General features: G+C 37.7%; 1 protein-coding gene across 1 annotated transcript in view; it reads left to right on the forward strand.

Annotated features, from left to right (window-relative positions):
* Positions 1-24,770, forward strand: part of GABRB1 (gamma-aminobutyric acid type A receptor subunit beta1) — a 364,190-nt gene that overhangs the window by 258,748 nt on the left and 80,672 nt on the right. The window contains exon 5 of the mRNA XM_075195245.1: positions 4,037-4,119. Coding sequence (XP_075051346.1) covers positions 4,037-4,119 — 83 coding nt within the window. The remainder of the gene's footprint in view (positions 1-4,036; positions 4,120-24,770) is intronic.

The following is a 24,770-nucleotide window of genomic DNA, read 5'->3' on the forward strand; positions in this document are numbered from 1 at the left end:
ATATACATAAATACAATGCAAATTATACGTGCATCAAGCACTCATATTTCAGCACAGAGAGACGAGCCTTCTTTATATGCAGGGAGACGAATCTTCTTGTCTGTAATTCTGTGTGAATTCCACAATTCTACAAAACAAACTCACAAAACGAGAAAGGGATCATATAGTGTAATATGTATGCGAGAAAACAATTAAGTAAGACCAAAGCTCTAATATAGATGTGCTTTCTCTTTCCACCCTGGTATACACTCCTACTTGTGTGAGAAGATCGACTATTGACCTGTCTGAACTGTCTGTTTTATATAAACACTTCACTAATAAAAAAACATAAAAATGCAAAAATGTATTTTTTGAATTTATTTGTAATTAAAGATAAAGCACTATATTATCTTCATATTTCCCTTGTTCCTTCGGACCTGAGTACTATTGAGGGAACTTATGAGAGGAAGGATTCATGTGTGAAGTACCGGTGGTGATTCCGATTTGAATTTATGAGAACATTACATGGAGTATGCGGTTGTGATATAGTAAGACATCCATGCCCTGTTATCTCAAATTTATTTGTGTAAGTGCACAATATGGTGCTATAATATTTCTATCGGTGCACATCACGTTTTTTGTCCCTGCACGTTTTTTTTTTCTGTCACCTTAGGGCCATAAGGACAGGGTTTGATCTCACTAATTCCCGATACTTGGAGTGTGGCTTTGTGGTTTACACAGGGTGTGCTTGATATGTGGGAAGGTGTATTGTTCTGATACATGTTTGTTCTTATATTTGAGGACATTTTCACCAGTGGCCAAATACTGTTATCCGATTCCAGTGTCCACGGAGAATAATCTGAAGATCTGATGATACATATTTGAGTGACCTTTATTAGAATTTATTGAATGGACTAACTGACATTCTAAGATTGTATTCTGGATGTTGTATAAATTTGTTTATATATTTTCTATGGGCAACAGATTAGCGCCGTTTGTTATACTATATTTATTTTATAAGTCAGCCGTCATGTGTCTGTCCCATGTGCCTCGATACCTATCCTCCATCACCTTTATATCTTGATGAAACATCTCCCCTTGTTCCTTGCTATAATCACCAAGATTATCAGGAAATCTTTGTAAGTGGCTATGGAGAAAGTGTACTTTTATGCTCATATTAGTATCCATAGTTTTAAAGTTTGTGAGCATGTTTTGCACCAGTTCTTTATAATTGTCTGCTTTGTGGTTACCCAAGAAGGTCTTGACAACTGATACATAACTGCACGAGGCAGAAACTTCAACAACATTTATAAATCTTGTGAAATTAGAATCTTCGATAAATTTACGAATTTGAGGGCCATCAAAGATTCCAGCTCTTAATTCTTACATACTCAAGGAAGCGATCTACAAATGTATTTAAAGCAATCGCCATCTTTGTCCAAGGCCTTAATAAATTGTTTAATTACTCCCTGCTTGATATGGAATGGTTGGAGAATGATTTTTTTTTCCCTGTCAACCAATTGACTTTATTCTTACTTGAAACATTCTGTATATACAAATTGTCACTACAACCACTCAGTATACAACTTGATTTATTTGCACTAATTACATGTTTATAGATATTTTACATGGCCAAGAAACAAGAAAAATACAATAGACAATGCGAACCGCTCTGATTGGGTGACCAATCACTTATATACAGAGGGGGAATATTCTAGAATGATTGCAGAGTGAACACTTAGGATATTCTAGTGTCTAACCATCTAGAATGTTCTGGTAGATTCCTATATCCACATGTTATGACTAAGATCCCTATTAATTGAGGGGTATCCATTATCTCAAGAACTAGAGCCAATGCGAAAAAAAATACTTTCATTTTTGAATTCAGCAACCACAAAATATCCTATATTTGTTTATGTATCCTTAGCTACAAATTTTTTTTGTTTTGTTATTGGTAGTTTTTTTGAGAGGTTCAAATGCTGACACTCACACAAACTCCCACTTTTCTACCCACTTAATACAGATGTCACTACCCCACACAAGATTACTTTCACTAGAAAAACTTTTAAAAGAAATCTAATTGTTTTTTGGGTTCTACCGCTAATAGTCATACAACAAAAGCACACTGTTGTTCTCCACTAAATATACTAGTTAGTACAGAATGATATCTAACTCACTCTATATACTAGTACTACATATATGCGTTAATAGCAACCAGTAGCCACTACTCTGTCTAAACTCTAACAGATTGAAATGAAAATAAAATGATCAGTAAACTATTATAGCTGACTGATCCGTACAGAACTTCTTTACAATAATCACAATTATTCTATTGTTTTCTCTGTCGTTTTTTTCACTGTAGTTTAACTCTAAGCATTCTTTTCAGAGCAGAGCACTGCAGCCAACAACTTCCCCACACACTCTCTGTTCTAAAATGGCACATGAGAAAACGAGGGAGGGCTATTTATGTAGAAGATATAAACTCTCTTGATTTTTGGATCGATATATTCCATTAAATTAATTTTTGCCTCGTATTGAGATCAGAAATTGGCGCGTGAAACCGAGTCATGCATCAGTTTTACTCGGAACACCAAGGGGCAAATTTATGAAGCTGCAGGTTTGAAAAAGGTGGGGATGTTGCCTATAGCAACCATTCAGATTCTAGTTATCATTTATTGAGTACAATCTACAAAATGACAGCTAGAATCTGATTGGTTGCTATAGGCAACATCCCCACTTTTTCAAACCCGCAGCTTGATAAATTTACCCCCAAATCTCAGATCTGTCAGATTTCTCCGAATCCAAACCGCTCGTCTCTAATATAGATATATAGATATACAGTATATAGGAGCACTGTGTTTATTCACATATGATATATTGTCAGAATTTTAAGTAAAAGTCCACTTTACGACATCAACCAACACTTGCACAGTCACACCAGGAACCTGGTTGTGTTTAGGTGTCTATGTTTATCTGAATATCTAATCTCTAGTGACATGAATTAAAAATAAAAGGTAATCAGTCTAAACAGTAGTACAGAGTAATACACAGGTTTTGTTTTGGTTGTTAAACATGAAAACTAGATTTAATCATTCAAGTTTACAAAGCTTCTTTCTCCCATCATGAAACCTATTTTAACAGGGGCCTGATTCATTAAGGATCTTAACTTAAGAAACTTGGGCCTGATTCATTAGTGATCTTATCTTGTGCCAAAGTTAAGATGCTTATTTTTTAGAAGAACCGGGGAGATAAGAGTGAAGTTAAGATGTATTTTCATCTTAACTTAAGAAATTCTTCACTTACGCAGTGGATTTTGCTTCTTATCTCCCTTTTCTGAGCATGCACAGAGTGGATTTGCTTAAGATAAGCAAAAAAACGGCAGATAAGATCACTAATGAATCAGGCCCCTTCTTATTTCAGTCTCCTGAACAAAACCATGTTACAATGCAAGGGATGCAAATTAGTATTCTGTTTTGCACATAAGTTAAATACTGACTTTTTTCATGTAGCAGACAAATATCAAATTTCAGTGTACAAATAAGCTATCAAGTATTTGTGTGCTACATGAAAAAACAGTCAGTATTTAACTTATGTGCAAAACAGAATACTAATTTCCACCCCTTTCATTGTAACATGGTTTTGTCCAGGAGACTGAAATAAGAAGTTTCTTAAGTTAAGATCCTTAATGAATCAGGCCCCAGGTCATGTTTTCCAACTACATTTACATGAACGTTCCATATAATAAACTGGGATACATTATCCTTGAGGAAAAGTACTGGCAGCTGTTCATGAGTGATCTAGATATGTACAATTGTATAATGTAGGTAAAATAAAATATCACAGATAAAGATGGAACACCATTCATGTAGGCCAATAGTTCAAAGGAGCGCCAGATGCATGGCGCATTAATTTCACCATTCACCAATGCACCATTGAAATAGAACGAAGGGGATGGTATTATTGTGGCCTAATCTCACTATTTCCCTAGAAGAATTGTGTTCCATATGCAGCTGCAAATCACTACGATTGTTTTTTACATGTTATGTATTTCTTTTAGGATTACAACCACAGCTGCTTGTATGATGGATCTACGTCGATATCCCTTAGATGAACAAAACTGCACACTCGAAATTGAGAGTTGTAAGTACATTAAAGTTTCTATATTCTTCTAAATTCCAATGTCATTTTAGAAGAATTATGTTCTGATCATTTTTAACTGGGTCAGGTTTTTTATCTTCATTCAAATAATATCAACCTTTGTAGATTTCCAGTGATATCTCTAAAACATCCCCCATCCCCCATTCACTGCATCTCTTTTGATTCAAGTTAATATTGTGTATGTTATGACATTTATAGCAGTTTTATTGCAAGTCTAGACATATACCAGAGGCATTACTAGATCTGGCTTCAAAAGGAATTCTCACACTGGTATAAAGATTGCTTTTAATTGAAATTTTGAATACTACATTTATTAATAAAATATTTTTACAGCGCATTTAAGTTGAAATTGTATACATTTGTTTTACAGCTATCTAGAACTTTTGTTCCACTATTAATATAATCTTTTATTACTAGTTATATGCTTGGTCCTTGAGGGTTACAAATAGTATGGCAGCTTGTGCACATGTGCATGAATCACACTGAGGGCTAGATTTACTAAACTGTGGGTTTCAAAAAGTGGAGATGTTGCCTATAGCAACCAATCAGATTCTAGCTGTCATTTTGTAGAAAGTACTAAATAAATGAAAGCTAGAATTCGATTGGTTGCTATAGGCAACATCCCGACTTTGTCAAACCCGCAGTTTAGTAAATATACCCCTGAGTGAGTAAATGATTGGGTTTAAACGAATTATACTCTGCAAAACAGGCCATGCAATTGCTCTAAGTGCTTTCATTTCTGATAACATTTAAAATTACCCTCTGAAATTCAAACATGTTTCTAATATAAAATGTTAAAGGTTTAGACCTGTTTTACCAAAAATCCAAATACTTAATATCTAAATTTTCACTCTATGACAGAGGCTCATTTGTTAAATCCCAGTTCGTTGTGGCTAAGATCAGGCTGTTTTGCATGAAAACCAATAAGTCGCCAGTAGTTGATTTACGTTTTAACTTTTACCCTTACCAAGTGTTATCTTACCATATAAATAAAGATACAGGAAACTTGTTTGGGTGAATGAAAAGTTTCAAACTTTATTGAAAATAAATTAAAGTGGTGCCAATTGAAAAGCAGGACCAATCAGCTGTCAGCCACTCCAAAAGCCAGAATTATGGAAACCCATCTGTAATCGGACACTTCTAGGCAGTGGACCCCGACTGTACCCTGTTTTGGCTCAATAGCTGTTGCCCGCCTGGAAAGCCAGTGTCCCATAACTCCTCAAGGGGGAATTTTACAAATGAACCTATCTACTAAGGGAGAGTGCCCAATCGACACCCAAATGTGCCATCAATTATTGCTGCTGATTGGCATTGGCTTTTCCGCCACCAAGACCCATCAGGAAAAAAAATGCAGAGCAAACAATAATGCAATTAACCCAATGAAATTGGGGCCTGGGCAGACTGGGAATTTTCCAGTGGCAAGTGAGTAAAACTAAACTAATCCTATCCTTATAAGCCCTCTCCAGTCCAGGACATCCCAGGCATCCTTAATGATTGGCTGTTAAAACATAACAAAAAAAAAAACTTTAATATTAACTCTAAACGTGCCAGGCTCATTTTTTTCTTCATCTTTTACAACCTGGTTGCTTATATTCCCTCCAGACAATTCCTGCCCTCAGTTATCCTACAGATAGCTTACAAATCAGTCGCTCAGCATCAGCATTCTATGTCAGTGAGAAGCCCTAGCATGGAGCAACAGTGGGGAGGGACTACCGGGTTTGCAGATATGGTCATTTTCTATCTGTCCCGAACTAAGGAAAGAAGGCGTATTTTTATTTTTACATAAGACTTTGAATAGCCTGAACCTAACAAAGAAGGACTTTCACAGAGGTGATAGATACTCTTTAAATATGTATTTTACTCTGGACAGATCAGCATAAAGAAACAAACAAGCGCTGATACTTTATTCCCTTGGCACACTTAGATTGCTTTTTAGGGTAAACCCATTGAAAAAAATAATGATTTTTTTTTTTCCAACCTTTCTTTTATTCAAGATGTGTTTCAAAGCTGTGTTATAAAATATTTTTGAAAATCCATTCTCTTTTAACTTTGCTTTAGGCTTTTTTTCCCACAAGAACAGTTATGTAACTTGTGCAGTGAATTGCACTGAGTCATATTAGAGTATAAAAAGACATTTACCTTTGGCCACAAATACATTTAATTCCCCAGGTGACCAAGCGTCCTTTTATGAAAGTCGCTGTATGAATCACGTGAATGAAGTTGTTGCACTAGTTTTTCTTGTTTATTGTATAATGCTATTCAATTAAAAGTTTGCTGTTAAAACCAGAGATATATAAAGCCCCGGAAATTCTTTTCACAACAACGTGTTAGAATTTGGGATCTACGGGCCTGATTCATTAAGGTTCTTAAATGAAGAGGATTCTTATTTCAGCCTCCTGGACAAAACCATGTTACAATGCAAGGGGTGCAAATGAGTGTTCTGCTTTGCACATAAGTTAAATACTGACTGTTTTTTCATGTAGCACACACATATCAACTTTAAATTTCAGTGTACAAATAAGCTATCAAGTATTTGTGTGCTACATGAAAAAACAGGCAGTATTTAACTTATGTGCAAAACAGAACACCCCTTGCAATGTAACATGGTTTTGACCAGGAGACTCAAATAAGAATCCTCTTCATTTAAGATCCTTAATGAATCAGGCACTACATTTGCAAATCCCAGCGACTTTCGTCAACACTTTGATAGTAACTAGTTGTGTTTACCATAAGTTATTTTTTCCATCTTACAAATTACCCTTATCATTACAGACTTATATACTGTGAATTATTTATAATATAAACTCTGACATTTTTATTTTGTTATATATCTATTGGCAGCACAGATTTCTGTTAGTCCAATATATATTACATTGGTAATGGAACTTGGTTGTTGTACATTGCACAAATTAATTCAGTAATTTGACACTGTGTTGTCTTTTTTTAAATTTTATTTCCAAATTTCCAAATAGACACCCAAAGAAGTATTATACCAAGAGGTCCACTTTTTAAACACACTGGCCTCTACGAAACACTCATTTCCTGTAGTTGTCCTTGGCGTCATTAATTATATAAGTGGAACAAATGATGAAGCTTCGATCCATACAATAAACCAAATTGTAGTGCAGACAACCCAACATAACTAATTACATTATGCGACAAAAATAATAATAAAAGGAAGTAATAAAGAAAAGTAAGTTAATGTAGTGATGAAATGGAGTAAAGAAAAATGTCTCTGAAGCATACTCGGTATAACAAAGAGATAATGAGTATCATAACCTTGGCAAAGTGCAAACCTACAAGTTATCTCCTGGTTGTACTGTGTTTCTGTGTTTTTAATGAATATCTTTGGCTTAATATCTGTCAATTTCTTTAGTACATGGAAATTGAATCGACACACAAACATGCTTTTACGTGAGTGGACAGATATCTCTTTTCATCATTAAACTGCATTGTCTGATGCACCCACCTGTTTCTGGCTCAAAACAGAGTTCACTGTACTTCCCCCACATCGCAGCTACATGGTTTTATCACTGTAGCACAGGCTTTGGAGAGTATAATGAGTAGTCTCTCTGTACATAGGGATCACCAGAGATGTTTACACCAGGCAGGGCTTGCACGACAAATTTAGGCGTCCAGACCAATCCAATATGGATGGATCCTATTGCGCAGGTCTTTACTTCTGCAGTTATTTTGAAGTTGTCTTATAGGCTGATGATGAAGAGGAAAGAGTCACGAAAGTAGATACAGTTCACATTCAGCAAGCAATCAGTAATAAGATAAGTGTCAAACTAATTTGTCTTTTCCATGTACTGATCCTAACAAGCACACAAGCCCTTCCCCACCAGAAATAAATTATACATTATATTGTGAGCGAAATTGTAATTTATCACACAGGAATTGAAACCAATAACACAGTATCAGCTAGTGTGGTGGCTGCCAGTTCTTCACCACCTACAACAAGTGCCAATAAAGCTTCAATCCAAGAAATGCGAGTAATACATCATTTTGCAAAGCAAGCCAAAAACATGACAAGACATGGATAATATGGCAATGGCAATGTTGGTCCAACATATGGAAAGGCATCACTGTCTCCTTTGGGTGTTAAATGCCAGGCCTGACAATAAAAGCGTGTATATCCCTTGAAGGTCTAGAGTTGTTGCCCGTTTTGCTGCTGCTGCTGATAATGATGGAGATGTTTTGGATGATGATAGATATGGGAATTAATTTTGTGTCTGATGACAATTCTGACATTCAAATTCTAAAGAAGTAGTCACCATGAGTTAATAATAATAATTATAACATTTCTATGGGAACATTACAAACCAGCCATTATTATTGTTGTGGATTTGTAAGGTGCCATAGTGCTCTCAGCATTGGACAGGGGGTATATCAGAGCCAAAAAAGAGGATAAATGCGTATGTGAAACCAGAGGGTGGGGAGAGAGCTTTCAGCCCAGTGGAGTTAGCAGCCAGGGCACACAGTATGATGTAATGAATGTAGGAATGAGAAGTATTATGAAAATTGCAAGAAAATAAGTAAAGAAGAATTAATATTAACACGAGAAAAAAACAAGAAAACTGACAATTATTTATTTGTAACGCTGCTGGATCCAAACCATAATCAAAAAAAGCACTTGCTTGTGCATGGTCAAGAAATGCTTTCATGCTGAAAGATAAAGAGAGAACTGTGTCAGCCGTAATACTAGAATAATGAAATTCAGCAAACTTACCACTAAAATCTAAAAAAATCTGTTTTGTTTTGTTGGCAGATGTTTTTGGGGTAAAAAAAAGGAGAAAGAGTTGCCCAATTATGCAATGGAAATAAAATGGTGAAAGCATAGCTGAATTGCCCTACAGTTCTTCCACCTGATTGTGATTCGCTGGAAAGTTGGCAAAATTAGCTCGACCAGTGGACAAAGTTAGCAAAATTTGCAATTGAACCTCTTTTATATGCACTGGCTGAACATTAGTATTGTCATTGATTTTAACGGCACTTAGCCCTAGAGACAACATATCATACATAAAACATGGACATACAAGGTAGACAAATGAAATGCCGAAATTAAAACAAAAGAATGGAGAGCCCTGCTCATGAGAGAGTTTGCAATCTAATACATTCATTAATTCAGCCTAATGGAACATTGTCCTCAGTGCTGTAACTAAAAAGTGCAATATGTTTGTCATTAAAAAAGTGGAAAGAAAATTCTGATCATTATAAAAAAAAATGAATCATCAGCAGATAATCCTAAATTCAACCCTTTCTTAATATTCACAAAGCAATAACTATGCAATATGATAAATATACTGTACCATAGATAATGTATGTGTAAAATGAAACTTATTTGGAGCAAAAAACTTTAAATAAAAAATCATGTTATAATTGTTACCTGTTAAGCAAAAACCTCATAAGATAGGATGACTAGAACACTCAGGGGTCTGTGTTTATATATCAAGGAAAGAACATTTACACTCATTCCTCCACATTTATATTTGGAAGACCACTTTGTGCAGGATTCAGCCTAAAGGTGTGCCAGGGAAAGGAGTCGTGGAACACCAGGGGGTACTGTGCATTGCTGAGCCCCAGAACAAAATTTGGAGAAGCCATTCTTGCCTCATGGCCACCTTCCCCACTGCTGTCAATAGAGCAGAATGGGGTCATTTTCTGTACATGCACGGTCAGGCACATGTGCCCAATGCACATACACTGCTCAGAAAAGGCATCCGCTCTGCTCTTTTGAAAGCAGCCTCAAGGCCCAGGAGTGGGGGCAACCTGGCCCTCCAGCCTCTTCACTCCCTGCACCCTTTATTGTTATGCCATTGGTGAGAACATATTTTAATGAGATGAATCATTGCTATGCCATAATACAATTTTATGTAAAACCAAATTGGCATTGGAAATAGTCAAATATAAGAGAATTTTTATTACATTAGCCAAAGTGTGCCTAGATAAACAGGAGTGATGTGGAAGAATCTAAGTACATCCCATTAATACTATAGGGGTGAGACCCATCTTAACCAGCTTTAAACTGCTGCAGAATTTAAGTTCATTTTAGAGGGTTGGTGGGGTAGACTGTGCTCCACAAAGCAAGCAATGCCTCCGAAAATGGTCACTCATACAGAACAGGTACATAATGTCACCAAAGATGATGCACTAAGCCTCAGTAGTTTTACACTTTGTAAATGACCTTTGGTGGGTTTTAAAATAAATGGACCAGCTTATGTTATAATTCTTTGGTTGACAATTTTGACACTTTTATGAATGGTAATGAATAAAATAAATAAAGTGCCTGGCCTTGAAAAGGTAACACAGAGTTCACAGTGACACCATTTACTGTCAAACCTTATGAAGTATACAACAAGTACCACTGCTAATGGCAATGTATATCTGCTGCCAATATGAACATGACATTTATATACTAAATAATTCATGTATGTTGAATCAATGAGGACTTCTTTACATTCTATGTACTGTGATTGGCCTGATAATCCTATTGGCATTAACTATTGGTAAATGTAAGGTAGATTTAGGCCAATTCACCCACAGCACATGTATGAAACTCATCCGAATCTGGTTACGCCTTTCCATTATTATTTAAATCTCCTTTTTATTATTACATGTGTAAAAAACTCACTGTACTCTCATAAGTCAAAAATTATTGTTCAAATTACTAAGGCAGACACTTACGTTTTTTTCTGAAAATACAGATCAACTACATATTAAAGATTAAAGCTTATCTAGAGCACAAAATAGAAAAGAAAAAAGTTAAATTAATATTCAGAACCAGATTTGGGGCCTGAACAAGTCTGGATTTTTTAAAATTACATGTATTTACCAATCTTTCCTAAAATGTATTTCCTGCACATTTCCTTTCAATTCCATGGAACAGTTTCAGCTATAGAATAATTCTTAACATTGCGACAAATACTTTACTGTGTTGAATTATACATTCCCCCCTCCTCCCTACATATAGAATTTAGGAAATTTCACAAATCTATGACACTGTGTTTAATGTCACTAATAATATTCTTCTGTATAACATGTGTCACATCCAGCTTAAGGACATAGTATTAACAGTACCGGAGATGTAAGGAGAGTGTTTGATGATGTTTCACCTCTCTGTGTGTGTGTTTATCTCTGTGATAATATGAACTTGTCCCAAAGTCTTTCAACCTTCTTATCTGTCTTGGGGGTCTTAAGGTGAGCTCTGCTAGAAGAAGGGAAGAGAGACAAAATAACTGAGTGCAGTTACTGCACAGCACCAGTCCTGTGTGATGGCATGGCAACGAGAGGTATTCTCAAGGTTAGAAAGTTTGGGCAGATTAATCTGTGAGGAACTTTGTTATATACTGTAGCAATCTCTAAGCAGCAGCTCTTCTTTATAGATAATTTAACTTATATAACACATCTTGCAGAAATAATATATATATATATATATATATATATATATATATATATATATATATATAATAAGTTACTTGTATGTGTTTTAGTAAACAACCCTAAAATACTTTTTATCAAGTTACAAACATCATTACAAGCAACTTGCCTTTATAAATGATGGACGTAAACTAATTATAGTGTTTGAATATCATATAGAGTACAGTGCAGTAGGTTTCTTGGATGGCTAGAGTGTTAAGACTATGGTCACCTTGCAAATTGCACATAATCACTTGACAGCTCAAGTGATTACATGAACAAAAGAAAAATGAATATAATAAAGGAGAAAAGTCATAAGATGAGCAGCAATTATCCCTCCTAAAATCATATATACGAGTGCATAGCCCTTCAGTGTTGATGGTTACTCTTCATAAATCACATCTCTTTATCAAATAAATTATTTATGCCATTGTGCTGTTTTTTAGTCTACTACACCTGGAAAATAGACATAACCATGTTTATCACTTTCCTTTCATATGATCCATTTGATACATTACAGAGAAAACTCTCATTCTAGGCTACTTTGTAAACCTATTGAACTTGTTTTCCGTACACTGATAAACAATAGTCATTTATCACTTTACAGCTCCAACAGGCCATTCATTCAACTCATCAGTCAAATAACACCAAATAAGACATTACTCTTCCACAAACAGCCCATAGTTTGTGCTATACAGATGATTTGCACTCAGGGAGCCTGCACATATTGTCTTGTGCACGATTCTCCTGCCTGTGCTGATTAGACTGGAGCTGGAATCACATTGTGACATTAGGACTCTAATAGAAAACGATACTACATATGTATAAAGTCTAGTTGAGAACTTAGGCCTCATGTAGAATTTGACGTCCTTTTTTGTATATTAATTATGTATTTCCGTACTCATATTCATATGCATGCAGATTCAGCCACTACTTAAGCTTAGAGAGGCGGAATGGGAGAGGGAAGGGTGCAGACCCCCTTCCCATGGAATACAAATCCATACTGATAGTACTAGGAATCCTTGCCATGAAGTAATTTTTATTTTATTTTTATTTTTTTAAACTCACCACTTCCTGCATTGGGCTTTGGGAACCCCTTTTTTTAAAAAAAATAAAATAATAATACTAAAAAAATAAAAATAACATAGTACTGTTTTCTCTCCAGAAGACTGGTCGGCAGATGCAGGGGGCTCTTCAAACTTCTTCTGTCTTCTCCAATGGCTGCCCAAAAGCTCCTCGGCTTTAGAAACACAGAGGAGGGGGTGTGGAGCAAAGCGGTGCATGCTGGAAGGGGAGGGGGCATCGGGAAATAACTTTACTCACACTGTCTGTCAGAACATGGGGCGGAGCCAGTACAATGCTGAACGGAGGCGCCACCGAACAGTGCGATTGTGTCACTGTGGAGGGCAGCCCGGGAGCATCGATTTAAGAACAGGACGGCCACTTCAACACAGCAGGCGCCACTCTGCCGCTGTACCTCTGTCCCAAACCGCTGATTAGATTAGAAAATCTAGTCAGTGGGGCCCTGCCTAAGGTTGCCTAATGGAAGCGCCGGGCCTGACTACGTGCATAGCTTTTATATATATATATATATATATATATATATATGTATATATATATATATATATATATATATATATATATATATATATGTATGCATAGCATTTTATCTGCCAATTCACAGCTCAATCTGCCATTTTGTCTACACCTACAGTATGTGTAGCAACTTATTATACTATGTCATTAATACATAATACAAACAAGGGCAGGACCCAATACTGATCCCTGTGGTTTCCCACTAATACGTTTAGCCCAGTATGAATCTGTCCCACTTTCTATCCTTTGTCTTCTATTCTACAACTAGTTCTCAACCCATTTACATACTTTATCACGTCTTCTGTACCAGCTTTATGTACAACAATGTTGAACGCTTTTGTGAAATACAATTATAGTGCATCAGTTGCACGACCAAGATTCAGGGATATATTTACTAAACTGCGGGTTTGAAAAAGTGGAGATGTTGCCCATAGCAACCAATCACATTCTAGCTGTCATTTTGTAGAGTGCACTAAATAAATGATAGCAAGAATCTGATTGGTTGCTATTGGCAACATCTCCACTTTTTCAAACCCGCAGTTTAGTAAATCAAGCCCTCAGCCTGAGCCTTGCCTCCTCATATATATTAATAATGTTTGCTGGGCATAAGTGATCCTTCATAAAACCATGCTCTGTGTTCTACAATATATATCAGAAGCGTATCCCTCAGAATGACTTCAAATAATTTCCCTTTTTTTATCCACCTTCCCCCTTTTTTTCCCACCAATCATGTATCACAGACCTACTCACGAAGGAGTCCATAAACATAGAGTAATTAAGTTTTGTGTTCAAACAGAGGTATACAATTGCCCTTTCTGACAAAAACCTTAAGAGTGGACTATAATATAGTATGAATGCATAGTTCTGTCACTCAGACACCCCGTCTTCTAGTAAAAAAAAAACATGCTTATATTAGAATGTAATATTGCTGAGCAATTCATGGTGGAGTCTAAGCTTTGAGGTTGGCATAAACTGTTTATCTGTTTTCCAAGTTGGTGTAAAAAACATAAATGATCTTCCTTGAGGTTGTGCCTGGAATTCTCACACACTCTTTAGTCCTGCAACATCCCCGTCTACAAAATATCAATGAAGGGTAATACTATGTTCTTATATCCACCGACATATTGCAAAGGGACTCTAGCAGAAACCTTTCAAGGCTTGCATACCCTACAGTCAACTAATCTGTCTCTGAATGACAAACACAGCTTTATAGCTTTATTTCTGACCTTATAAAAGATATCTGCATGAATAAATAAAGCAATAAAATACACATATATAGCAAAGTATACATTTGGTTCTTTGCATTGACTCAGGTATTTGGTAAGCTTATATTTTAGAATGTTTTGCTTCCATGACATTCGTTTTTAGATCACAAAAGCAAGTAAATTGGAGATGTATGAAAAGTGTTTTGTCAGAATATATCTTCACTACCTGGGAGTGTAAAGTAATTCTCATAACCTGTGTGATATTCACTGCAGTGGGTTTGTTCACAGCAGAAAAGTCATGATAAAATGCAGACGAGTCATCACAGTGACAGATTTCAGGCTTAAGCAAAAACATAGATAAGGTAACATTGCAATATATGTCTAAATGGTTCACAGATCAGGGTTATTATATCTTTCTAGTGTAAACCTAAAAAGGTTGAGAATACTGCAATGCCAAACTTGCAATACAGTACAATAAATCACATACTAATTGGCGTCTGGACAAATTATGCAGATGAGAACCTATTTAAAACTGGTATTTTTCTGTTTTTGCAGCTACTGCTACTTGGAGACTGTTCTGATTTAATTAGGATAAACAAATGTGTAGGATTAAATATCTTTTTCAATAAAGAATGATCTTTGGATCAAATAAAAGTCTCAAATTGCTGGAAAACTATGTAACATTTTGCTGTCTGTGTGCTCCCATTTAGCTGTATTTCTGGGAAAGACTCCAAAAGTCAAACACACCTCACATACATTAACATTACTTTGCTCGGTAAGCTATGGAAATTTAATTTGTTTCTGCTTACATCCCAAGTAGGTGAAAACGAAAAAAAAAAAATGTTTATTATGCAGGATAATATTTATCCTAAATAATAAAATCAACATGAACATCTGAAAGGAAACATCTGATCTCTTGACCCAAATGAGACAAGTGCACACAGTCAAATATATCCAACCTTAAAGCAAACGAAGCTGATGTTACCAGGTAGTTATCTCATAATGTAGATTCCAAAATTCAAAGTACTCACTTATACTGTGTATAAAAACAAATGTAACTATTTATTGTAACATATAAGTACAGTATCATCAAAATCTAAATGTAAATCGGCATGTCAATATAATAGAGTAGAAATAAATATATAAGATAAAACGAAGATAAAAATATGTTGCTGAAAAATATCAGTGCTGCATATGCCAAATAAATTGCATGGGTTGGTTTAAAGTAATGGAAGGTTAATGTGCACTATATCCAGGGCCGCCTTCAGAAAAAATCGGGCCCAGTACGGGCCCCCCGTGCCACCCGCCCCCCCCCCCCTCATGAGCGCCCCCCCCCCCAATGAGCAACACATACTTTCATACTTACCTGGGGCCCGCCGCTGGTCTCCGCTATTCTGTCTTCAGCCTGGCTGTCACCGTGACAGCCAGGCACCACGATCCAAATGCAGGGGTGGAGGAATCATTCTCCCTGCGATCATGTGATCTGTCACAGGCAGAGCACATGATCGCAGGGGGAATGAATCCTCCACCCCTGCGATCGGATCCTGGTGCCTGGCTGTCACGGTGACAGCCAGGCTGAAGACAGAATAGCGGAGACCAGCGGCGGGCCCCAGGTAAGTCTGTGCTGAGCTGTTGTACCGGGCCCCCTGGTGAGCCCGGGCCTGGTACAACAGTACCCCCCGTACCCCCCTGATGGCGGCCCTGCCTATATCTAGTGATGGAGCAGACTGTGAGTCTCCACAACAAAGACAAATGTGGCCGCATACATACCACTGCTCTGTGACTCATAGGTTTCAATTGGAGATGTTCACTGACCCCCGTGTTCTGGTTTTAGTTTTGGTTTTGGATCTGGATTAACTTTGTGTTTTGGTTTTGGTTTTGGCAAAACTGCCCTTGCGTGTTTTGGTTTTGGTTTTGGATCCCGATTTTTTTCTAAAATCCCTATTTGTTTTTCCTAAAATCACATATTTTTTGCTTTTTTTTTCCCCCTCTACATTATTATAAACCTCAATAACACTAATTTCAATTGCAGTCAATTTTGACCACCTCACAGATCACAATATTATTTTCATACACTTTCAAACAAAGACTGCAGCAGTTCTTGTCAGTGATAAGAAGAAGGCCTTTGTAATGCCTGGGCATAAGACCAAAAAATCCACCTCTTATGTGTGGAATTATTTTTACCCAAACCCTGACAACAGTTATCTAGCCATTTGTAGCATTGTAAAGCCACAGTCAGTAGAGGTAGGGACCTTAACCATCTAGGATCCTCATCCATGTTACGCCATTTGAAGCGAGTTCATGAAAAGCTTTTGTGCAAATCAGAAACTTATGCTAAAAAATAACAACAAGCAGTCCAGTATCAGCTACCTCCCTTCTCTCATCTAGATCCCAGCACCTGCAATCTACACCCCCCAACACCTTCATCATCAATATCCTCACAAGTGATCAGAGTTAGTCCTGCATCCAAGTTTCTAAGGCGAGATGACTCCTCCCCTATCCAGGACTCCTCAGAACAATCCTTGAGCGTTAGGCCCACTGCTGCTGCTCCTGCTGCTGGGGAGGGGGGGGGATCTTCAACCCAGAAGCAGACCAAGAAGAAGACTACTAGTAATTTACAACAATTGACTGTTAAACAATCCTTAGCAAGTATGAAAGCTGTCACTCAGTCGTAAAGCGGATCACAGACGCCATGGCGACTATGCTAGTATTAGATCTGCGTCCAATATCCACTATTTATGCAGCTGGTTTTAGACAGTTACTTGAGGTCTTCTGTCCCTGTTACCAAATTCCATCACAACACCATTTTACTAGAAAAGCTGTTCCTCACTTCTACCGGAGGGTTCGTAAAAATGTAATTATTGAGCTACAAAATGCCATTTTACCCACTGTACACTTAACCACAGATATGTGGACAAGCGGAACTGGGCAAACTAAAGATTATATGATTGTGACAGCCCACTGGGTTAGTGATTTGCCTTCACCAGCAGGAACAGCAGCAGCATGTACCCAAGAACGTCACATTTTTCAGAGGCAGGCTACTCTGTGTATTATCTGCTTCACTAAGAGGGATATTATTATTATTATTATTATTATTATCATCGTAGATTTGTAAAGCACCACAATTGTCCACAGCGCCGTACAATAGGAAAGACAAGATAATACATAATACAAGACACACGTAAAACAAGAACAGACAAGGCAGACAAAATGAATAGAGACATGAAAACAAAGGGTATGGAGGACCCTGCTTATTAGAGAGCTTACATTCTAAAGGGAAGAGGGCACAGCTGAAACAGGAGGAGCGAGTGTGGCTCAGAATGGAGATTGGGATAGTTGTGAGGGTGCATTAGTGTGAATAGTGTTATTAGGGATAAGGTCACCTCTAAAAATTAGATGGGTTTTCAAAGAGCATCTAAAGATTTGAAGGCTGTGGGAAAGCCTGATTGTGCGTGGTAGGGAATTCCATAAGTGGGGATCAGCATGGGAGAAGTCTTGAAGGCGGGAGTGAGAGGTCTTTATCAGAGGCGAGACAAGGCGCAGGTCAGAGGTAATACAGCTGAAAGTCTGTTTGAAAAACTAAGAGATCTCGTTGCAACATGGCTTATCCTGCTTGGACTTTCCTCAGGATATGTGACTCTATTACACTTATATTGTCCTCAGCAATTATTTGATATTAGGTTGATAGAATTGTAGGTTTAATGGTCCTTTAATGGTTTTATGAGGAGCTAGAGACATTGAAAACCCAAACATAATATAAAATGAAACCACACCATCTTCCATTGCCTATAATTGTTTTTATAGTTTATATTTTATTTTTATTTTTGAGTGTTGTTTCTAATTTATTATTATACTAAAGCTTACACATTGAAGTTAATTAATTGGTTTTAATACTCATATATATTTTGGTCATGTGATCATGAATTAGTGCAGTTCATGTATCCCATGTCTTCCTATCTGTACCACCGCATTTTCTTATACATGATAGATTGTGGATTTCAGGTTGGTGGTTTTCTGGGGTGAGTGTTGGAGGGTCTTCTAGGATTGACAATTTCAGCATAAGTTCACAAAAATAAATAGAGGCGTACTGAATGTCAAGTTTCATAGTTATTTATGAAGTGACTCAATCACATTTCATATTAGAAATTCATTATATTCCTTTGCATGTATTTAATGCAGCAATATGTGCATGTGTAAAAATAAAAAGCTGAATTTAGTTATCTAGCTTTTTATACATGGAAGTCCTGCTAAATGTAGTTTCATTTACAAATAAGTAAATGGATTCATTTGGTTCATGCAATTTGTGGGATTTAGGCTTTTTTTGTGGTATCTAAGAAAAGTCACTGATAACTGATGTTTCTGCAAACGTTTGGTTTAAAATAACCAATAAGGATACAGGGAAATGTCACCTGGTTGCGATATATCAGTATAAATATTTGTTTTGCATGACAGTTTGTCATTTTCATGGAGAAAGCAATCTGACCCATAATTACAACTACTAAATTATTTTTCTTGTCTTATTAAACTACCTGCTTAAATGCTTGTTCCTAAACCAAACAGCAGCAGTGGAAGAGTAGAACACTAATGAAAGGATAAAGATATGAGTATGTGCCAGGTTGGATACACTATCTTGGACAGCCTAGCAGCTTGTCAATACTTTGTCTCAATATCAATTTTTTTTTGTTACTTATCATCACCTGACCAATCTACTCTCCTTAATGCCTGGTAGGCGAAGTTCACTACCTATATATACTCAGCTGCTCTCCCCTTTCTTCGCCTCACCAGCCACTAGTATATTCAGTTGTCACCTCTGCAATATTCACCTCAATAGTGGTGTAACTAAAGGCTTGTGATGCATTATCTGTGCCGCTCAATTCCCAAATATTCAGCTTCCGTTATCATCTGGTATCTATGCTATCTAATCTAGATGGAAGTCATAGCCAAAGGTCTGGATCATGACTTCTCTAAGCACTGGAGCCTATTGTAACCTGCCCACCAACCACCGTGATTTACATACTAGGCCAAAATCAACACAATACTATATATCCCATAGTTTAAGCAGATGTTTTTTTGTCTAGTTAGACCTTAATTTAGCTGAAAACAGGGTTATCTGTCTGAGCTAAAACAATTGTTTCCATTTCTTTACATAAACTTGATAATAAAAGTTAGCTTCCATACTAAGTGGCTATTGTATAATATACATAGTGTATGGGTGTCAGTAATTTGAGGTAAATTGTTGTCTGTACTCAGTACTAATGGACTTTCCTATGACTAGTAGGGCAGTAATACACTGACCTCTATTTCATTAAATTTGTAGGAGGGTTAAGTATTAATGGGTTAACTTTTGAGACATTTTGGAACATAGAATCTGAACCCCTTATGCACTAAATAGTGGATTGGATTATTTGATTTTACAGAAGCCCAGAGTCATAAAGTATTAAACAAACAACCCCCCTTGCAATCACTTAAGCGAGTCCTGATAATGTTGATTTTATCTAGTTTGTGATTATTCATAGCATTACACATTCCAGCACTGAGAAAGCTTCTAATGTCAGGCAGAGCATTTTAGTTGAAGGTCTGAGCAGACATTATCTTTTCATGACGTTGCTCAGTGCATTTTAGTGTGTGGATGAGAATATCTAGCTAATGATCTCAGCCTGAGCATCATTCAATTTCCTAGACACGTAATCTGACCTTTAAGATAACTATCTTTCTTTTCCAACTCAAAATTCATGACAGATTGTGCCAATAAAAGCAGGAGCCTCTGCCGTTAGAATACAAGAGGCATCCGACATTTTAACAGTAAGCATACAAAATATACACTCTTGGTGGTGAATGGTGATGTCGTTTTCTAAATTGGTTTCCTTGTATGAAAATAAATACTTTGACATTGACATTAAAGATAATTTATGTTTACTATTTCTTCTCTAGCTGTGTAATACAAGGGCAACCCACGGCCCCAATTTACAGCTGGGTAAATGTGTGTTGTTATTAAGCATATATTTGATTATTGATTTACATATAAACTGTGGTTTTCCTCGGTGGCCAAAGTGGCTTCTATGGAGAGGCTCTTGTGAAAAACACAAACTTGCTATTGATTTATTGATAATTTCATTTTGCTTTTTATTTTCTTCTTTCATACCTCCCAGCTTTGATCCAGCAAAATCTGGTTGAAATAAACCCAACCACAGATCTTTGCAAACCACGTTCCCAATTCATCTAAACCTTATACAATCATATCCACTTTCAGGGGAGGGCTGGCAAATTTTAGCTCGGGGGGCAAGACTCATCTCAGCAGCCTATTAGGAACATTTTAAAGGAAAAAAATGCAGGTGGTCCAGTGACCCAGCCCAAGGTAGCCCATTATGAGACCAGCCCGGGGGTGCAGATGCCCCCCCTGCCCCCCAGCCCAGCCTGCCCCTGTCCACTTTCTGGCAAAACCCCACAAACTTCCCTATAAGCCCTGCTCCTTTCTTGAGTCTGGTAATCGGGTTATTGGAAAGGTATTTTTATCCTTTCTTTATAAAGTGTCAATATGTTTATTAACAATTATTTATATAGTGCCACCATATTACACAGCCACGTGCAGAGAATATATTTAATCACTCACATCAGTCTCTACCCCATTGGAGCTTACAGTCTAGATTCTCTACCACACAAGCACACATACAGACACACGCACTCTATGGTTTACAGCCTACGATTTCAGGGCGGAATGGGGAGGACAATGGGCATAAGCACGTAGTCAGTGTACTCGAGCGCATGCAGCAGCATCTGATTCAGCTTTGGGCATCTCAAAGGTACATGTTTTTCTCACATGCACCAGCTACAGGTCTGGTGTAAGTGCCGATTACTAGTGATGACGGTGGCGTATGTATGCTAGAGCATGTGTTTACAATCAGGATCAACTATAAAAATGAATTTGATGTACAGTAGACATTAATAACATAATAAATATATTGTTTAGTGGCGAGGGGATGAAAAAAATTACTTCTTTTATTTTTAAATGTTTTGTTACTAATGACTATATTATTAACAGGTGACATTAATTGATTAGTTTTTTTTTCTGTATGTTCTTTTGGAACTTTATTTTCCACATATGTTTTGGTGGTATCCTCCAGTGTATTGTCTGTTAGAGCAGAGCAGATCTAGACCCGTATTAATCAACACGCTATCCTTAAATCTGCTCCTTGTTGAATACGGATGTGAGTATGCCCGATTTATGTGTGTTTTAAAAAAAAAATGCACAGTACGTATCTTTTGTGTGCGTTAATGAATCAAGTCCCTAGTGTCTATCAGTAGCCATATCACAGATTTATTTTAAAAGGGCACAGAGTAAGGACACCTACTATAAGCAACGTTCTATTAGTTTTAAATACGGCTTCTGCCGGTTACAGTTTTAAGTACATAGCGCTGGCCCACTATTACAACAGGCCAGTGCCAGCAGGGCTGCAATCAGAAACTGTGGGGTCCAGTACCAATTAATATGGTAGGGCCCCCCTCCCCATACATGGGCCCCCTCCCTCATCACAGTACATTCCCCCCACCCCCTCATCACAGTAAAGGTTCCCCTCCCCCTAAAGAAAATGTCCCCGTCTCCCCCCATCAAATCACAGTTAATATCCCCCTCTCCCCCCAATCACAGTTAATGTCCCCCTCTCCCTCCCCCAATCACAGTTAATGTCCCCCTCTCCCTCCTCCAATCACAGTTAATGTCCCCCTCTCCCACCCCCAATCACAGTTAATGTCCCCCTCCTCCCCCCCAATCACAGTTAATGTCCCCTTCCCCCCACCCCAGGCACAGTTAAGGTCCCCCTCTCTCCAAGCCCAATCACAGTTAATGTCCCCACCCCCACAGTTAATGTAACCCTCCCCCCCAGGCACAGTTAATGTCCCCTCTTCTATCCGCCACTCTCCTATAAAATGAATACCTAATAAACTTATCTTCTCCTCCCCGATGCTGCAGCTCTCGGTCACTGATACACTGGGAGCGTGGCGCGCAGTGATGACGTCCTCGCGCCGCGCTCCCAACCTATCAGTGCCTGGGAGGCGGAGCTGCAGCATCGAAGAAAGAAGGGGCAGCATGGTCAGTCAGACTAAGGGGCCCAGACAGTCCAGGGAGCCCGGACAGATGGAGAGGTCTGTCCGGGCACCCTAGTCTGCCCGCACCCCTCACAACAGTACTGGCCATACCCCCCTAATGGCGTCCCAGAGTGCCAGTGATTCTCAGCTTCCTGGCCACAAAACACATGGAAATGTTTAATATTTTAGATTAACTGTGTCTGGTTCCCGGTTGTGCAGTGTGACCAGTATAGTTTCAGCAGAGGTAGCAGTTTAACCTAAGCTGCAACACATTTACTGATGCTGCTCACCAATTTTAAAAATACTGTGTAGTACTGAAACATGGGTCATATTTCCAACTCAATTCTAACTCTGTTACTGTGAGGAGTAACTAAGAGCCTTATTATAATAATAATAATAATAATAATAATAACAATAATTTATTTATTTATATAGCGTCTTTCTACCAATATAAATTAAAACTCTTTACATTGTTGCAGAGAATGAGTCAGCCATCTTGGGCCCGCTCAGTTGTTAGCAGCTGGAATTATTCAACTCAGTTCCTGCCCCATTGGAGTTTTGCAGCCTAAATTCCTTATCACACATATACACAAACTTTAGTCCATTTTTGTCGTAAACCAATTAACATACCAGTAGGTTTTTGAACCTTGTGGGTAGAAACTGGAGCACCGGGAGGAAACCCACACAAACAAAGGGAAAACAGACAGATTCCACACAGATATGACCATGTCAAAATTCATTTTGTTGATCGGAGGCACCCATTTCATTTCACTCAGTGATGTCACTAGTTCCTATACAATCACAAATCATAAACAATTGTTTTCAGGCAAGGACAATGTACTGTAATATGTATTTATTATCATGGGAAATCCAAAGCAGCCCCTGCAGTGGAACTAGTCTGCAGTATTAATTTATAAGACCTCTAAACTCCAAAATTGAAATTGTCTGATAAGAACCATGGAGGTTAAATAGATTGTCTGATGTTAACCTGACATTCTACTTCAGCTCTATGAAAGCATAAAGTATTACTTCCTCAGTCCATTACAAAACAGCTGCAACTCTTTACCAATCTTTAGGACATGTCTTAATGGGATCTGATATAGACCAAGAAACAGATTGAGTTGGTGTGACATCTCTTGCCCTGCTCTTATGTTTGAGTCAATGAATGCACACTGTCCATTTCTGCAAAGCAAGTCTGCCTAGCTGGCATGCACTGTCTGCTTGTTTAGTTAGAGATGGACCTCCCTTCTAACATGGCAACCTGCTGCAGAGGAATGAGAGAGGGCATGGCATTTAGTTTTTTAATGTATGGTATTTAACTCAGTAACAGCCCTCATTTACTGGTGTTGATTTGCATCGAAAAACAAGTATAAGCTGCATTTGAATATTATTATTATTATCTTTGATTTATAAGGTCTGCAGCGCTGTACATACCATATACAGGGAGCAATGCTCCATTACACATTACATGATACACGAAGAGCAAAATACAAAGACCATACAAACTAAACAAAAAAATTAGGTGGGCATCAGCATTAAGGATAGACTTAAGAGGGGCAAGATGAGAGTCAGGTAGGCCAGAGAGAAGGAGGTTGCAGTAATCAAGGTGAGAAATTACAAGTGAGGGAATAAGAGTTTTGGTGGGTTCCGTGGTGAGCAAGGACCTTATGTTGAATATATTCCGGAGGTGGAAGTAGCAGCATTTTGAGAGGGACAGAATGTGAGATTTGAATGAGAGGGAGGAGTCGAGGATGGTGCCAAGGCAAGGACAGAAAGAGAGAATGTCAGTGAGGGAGCACTGGCAGGGGAGGAAATAATTAGTTCAGTCTTGTAGACCATAAGTTTAAGAAAGCGCTGGGACATCCAAGATGAGATAGCCGGTAGACAGCAGGAAACACGAGACATAAGAGAAGAAGAGAGGTCAGGAGATGAAAGATAGATTTGGGTATCATCAGATTAGGGGAATATATACATATATACTATGAATCCGAAAAACGGAATGATATACCATTCACAATGTTTGATATGCTCTTGATGCATTCACATGCTTTTGCATATGAGTATAGAACGCGAGCAGTATGGAGCTTTACCCATTCATTTCAATAGCTCATTCATTTCATTGGGGTTTCTCAACATTTTAAAAACCCATTGAAATGAATGAGCCATTGAAATGAATAGGAAATCTGTTTATATAAATAAATAATTGAAAAATCGGACAGCATGTTTTTCTCCTAAATTCCTCAACCAGCTTTGGCTGGTTGCCACTGAACAGTCTATAGTGAAAACCATTCCTAGACTGTTCAGCACAGGACTGTAACCTTTATAGGTTGT

The sequence above is a fragment of the Mixophyes fleayi genome, chromosome 1 (genome assembly GCF_038048845.1).
Source record: "Mixophyes fleayi isolate aMixFle1 chromosome 1, aMixFle1.hap1, whole genome shotgun sequence".
Classification (NCBI taxonomy): Eukaryota; Metazoa; Chordata; class Amphibia; order Anura; family Limnodynastidae; genus Mixophyes; species Mixophyes fleayi.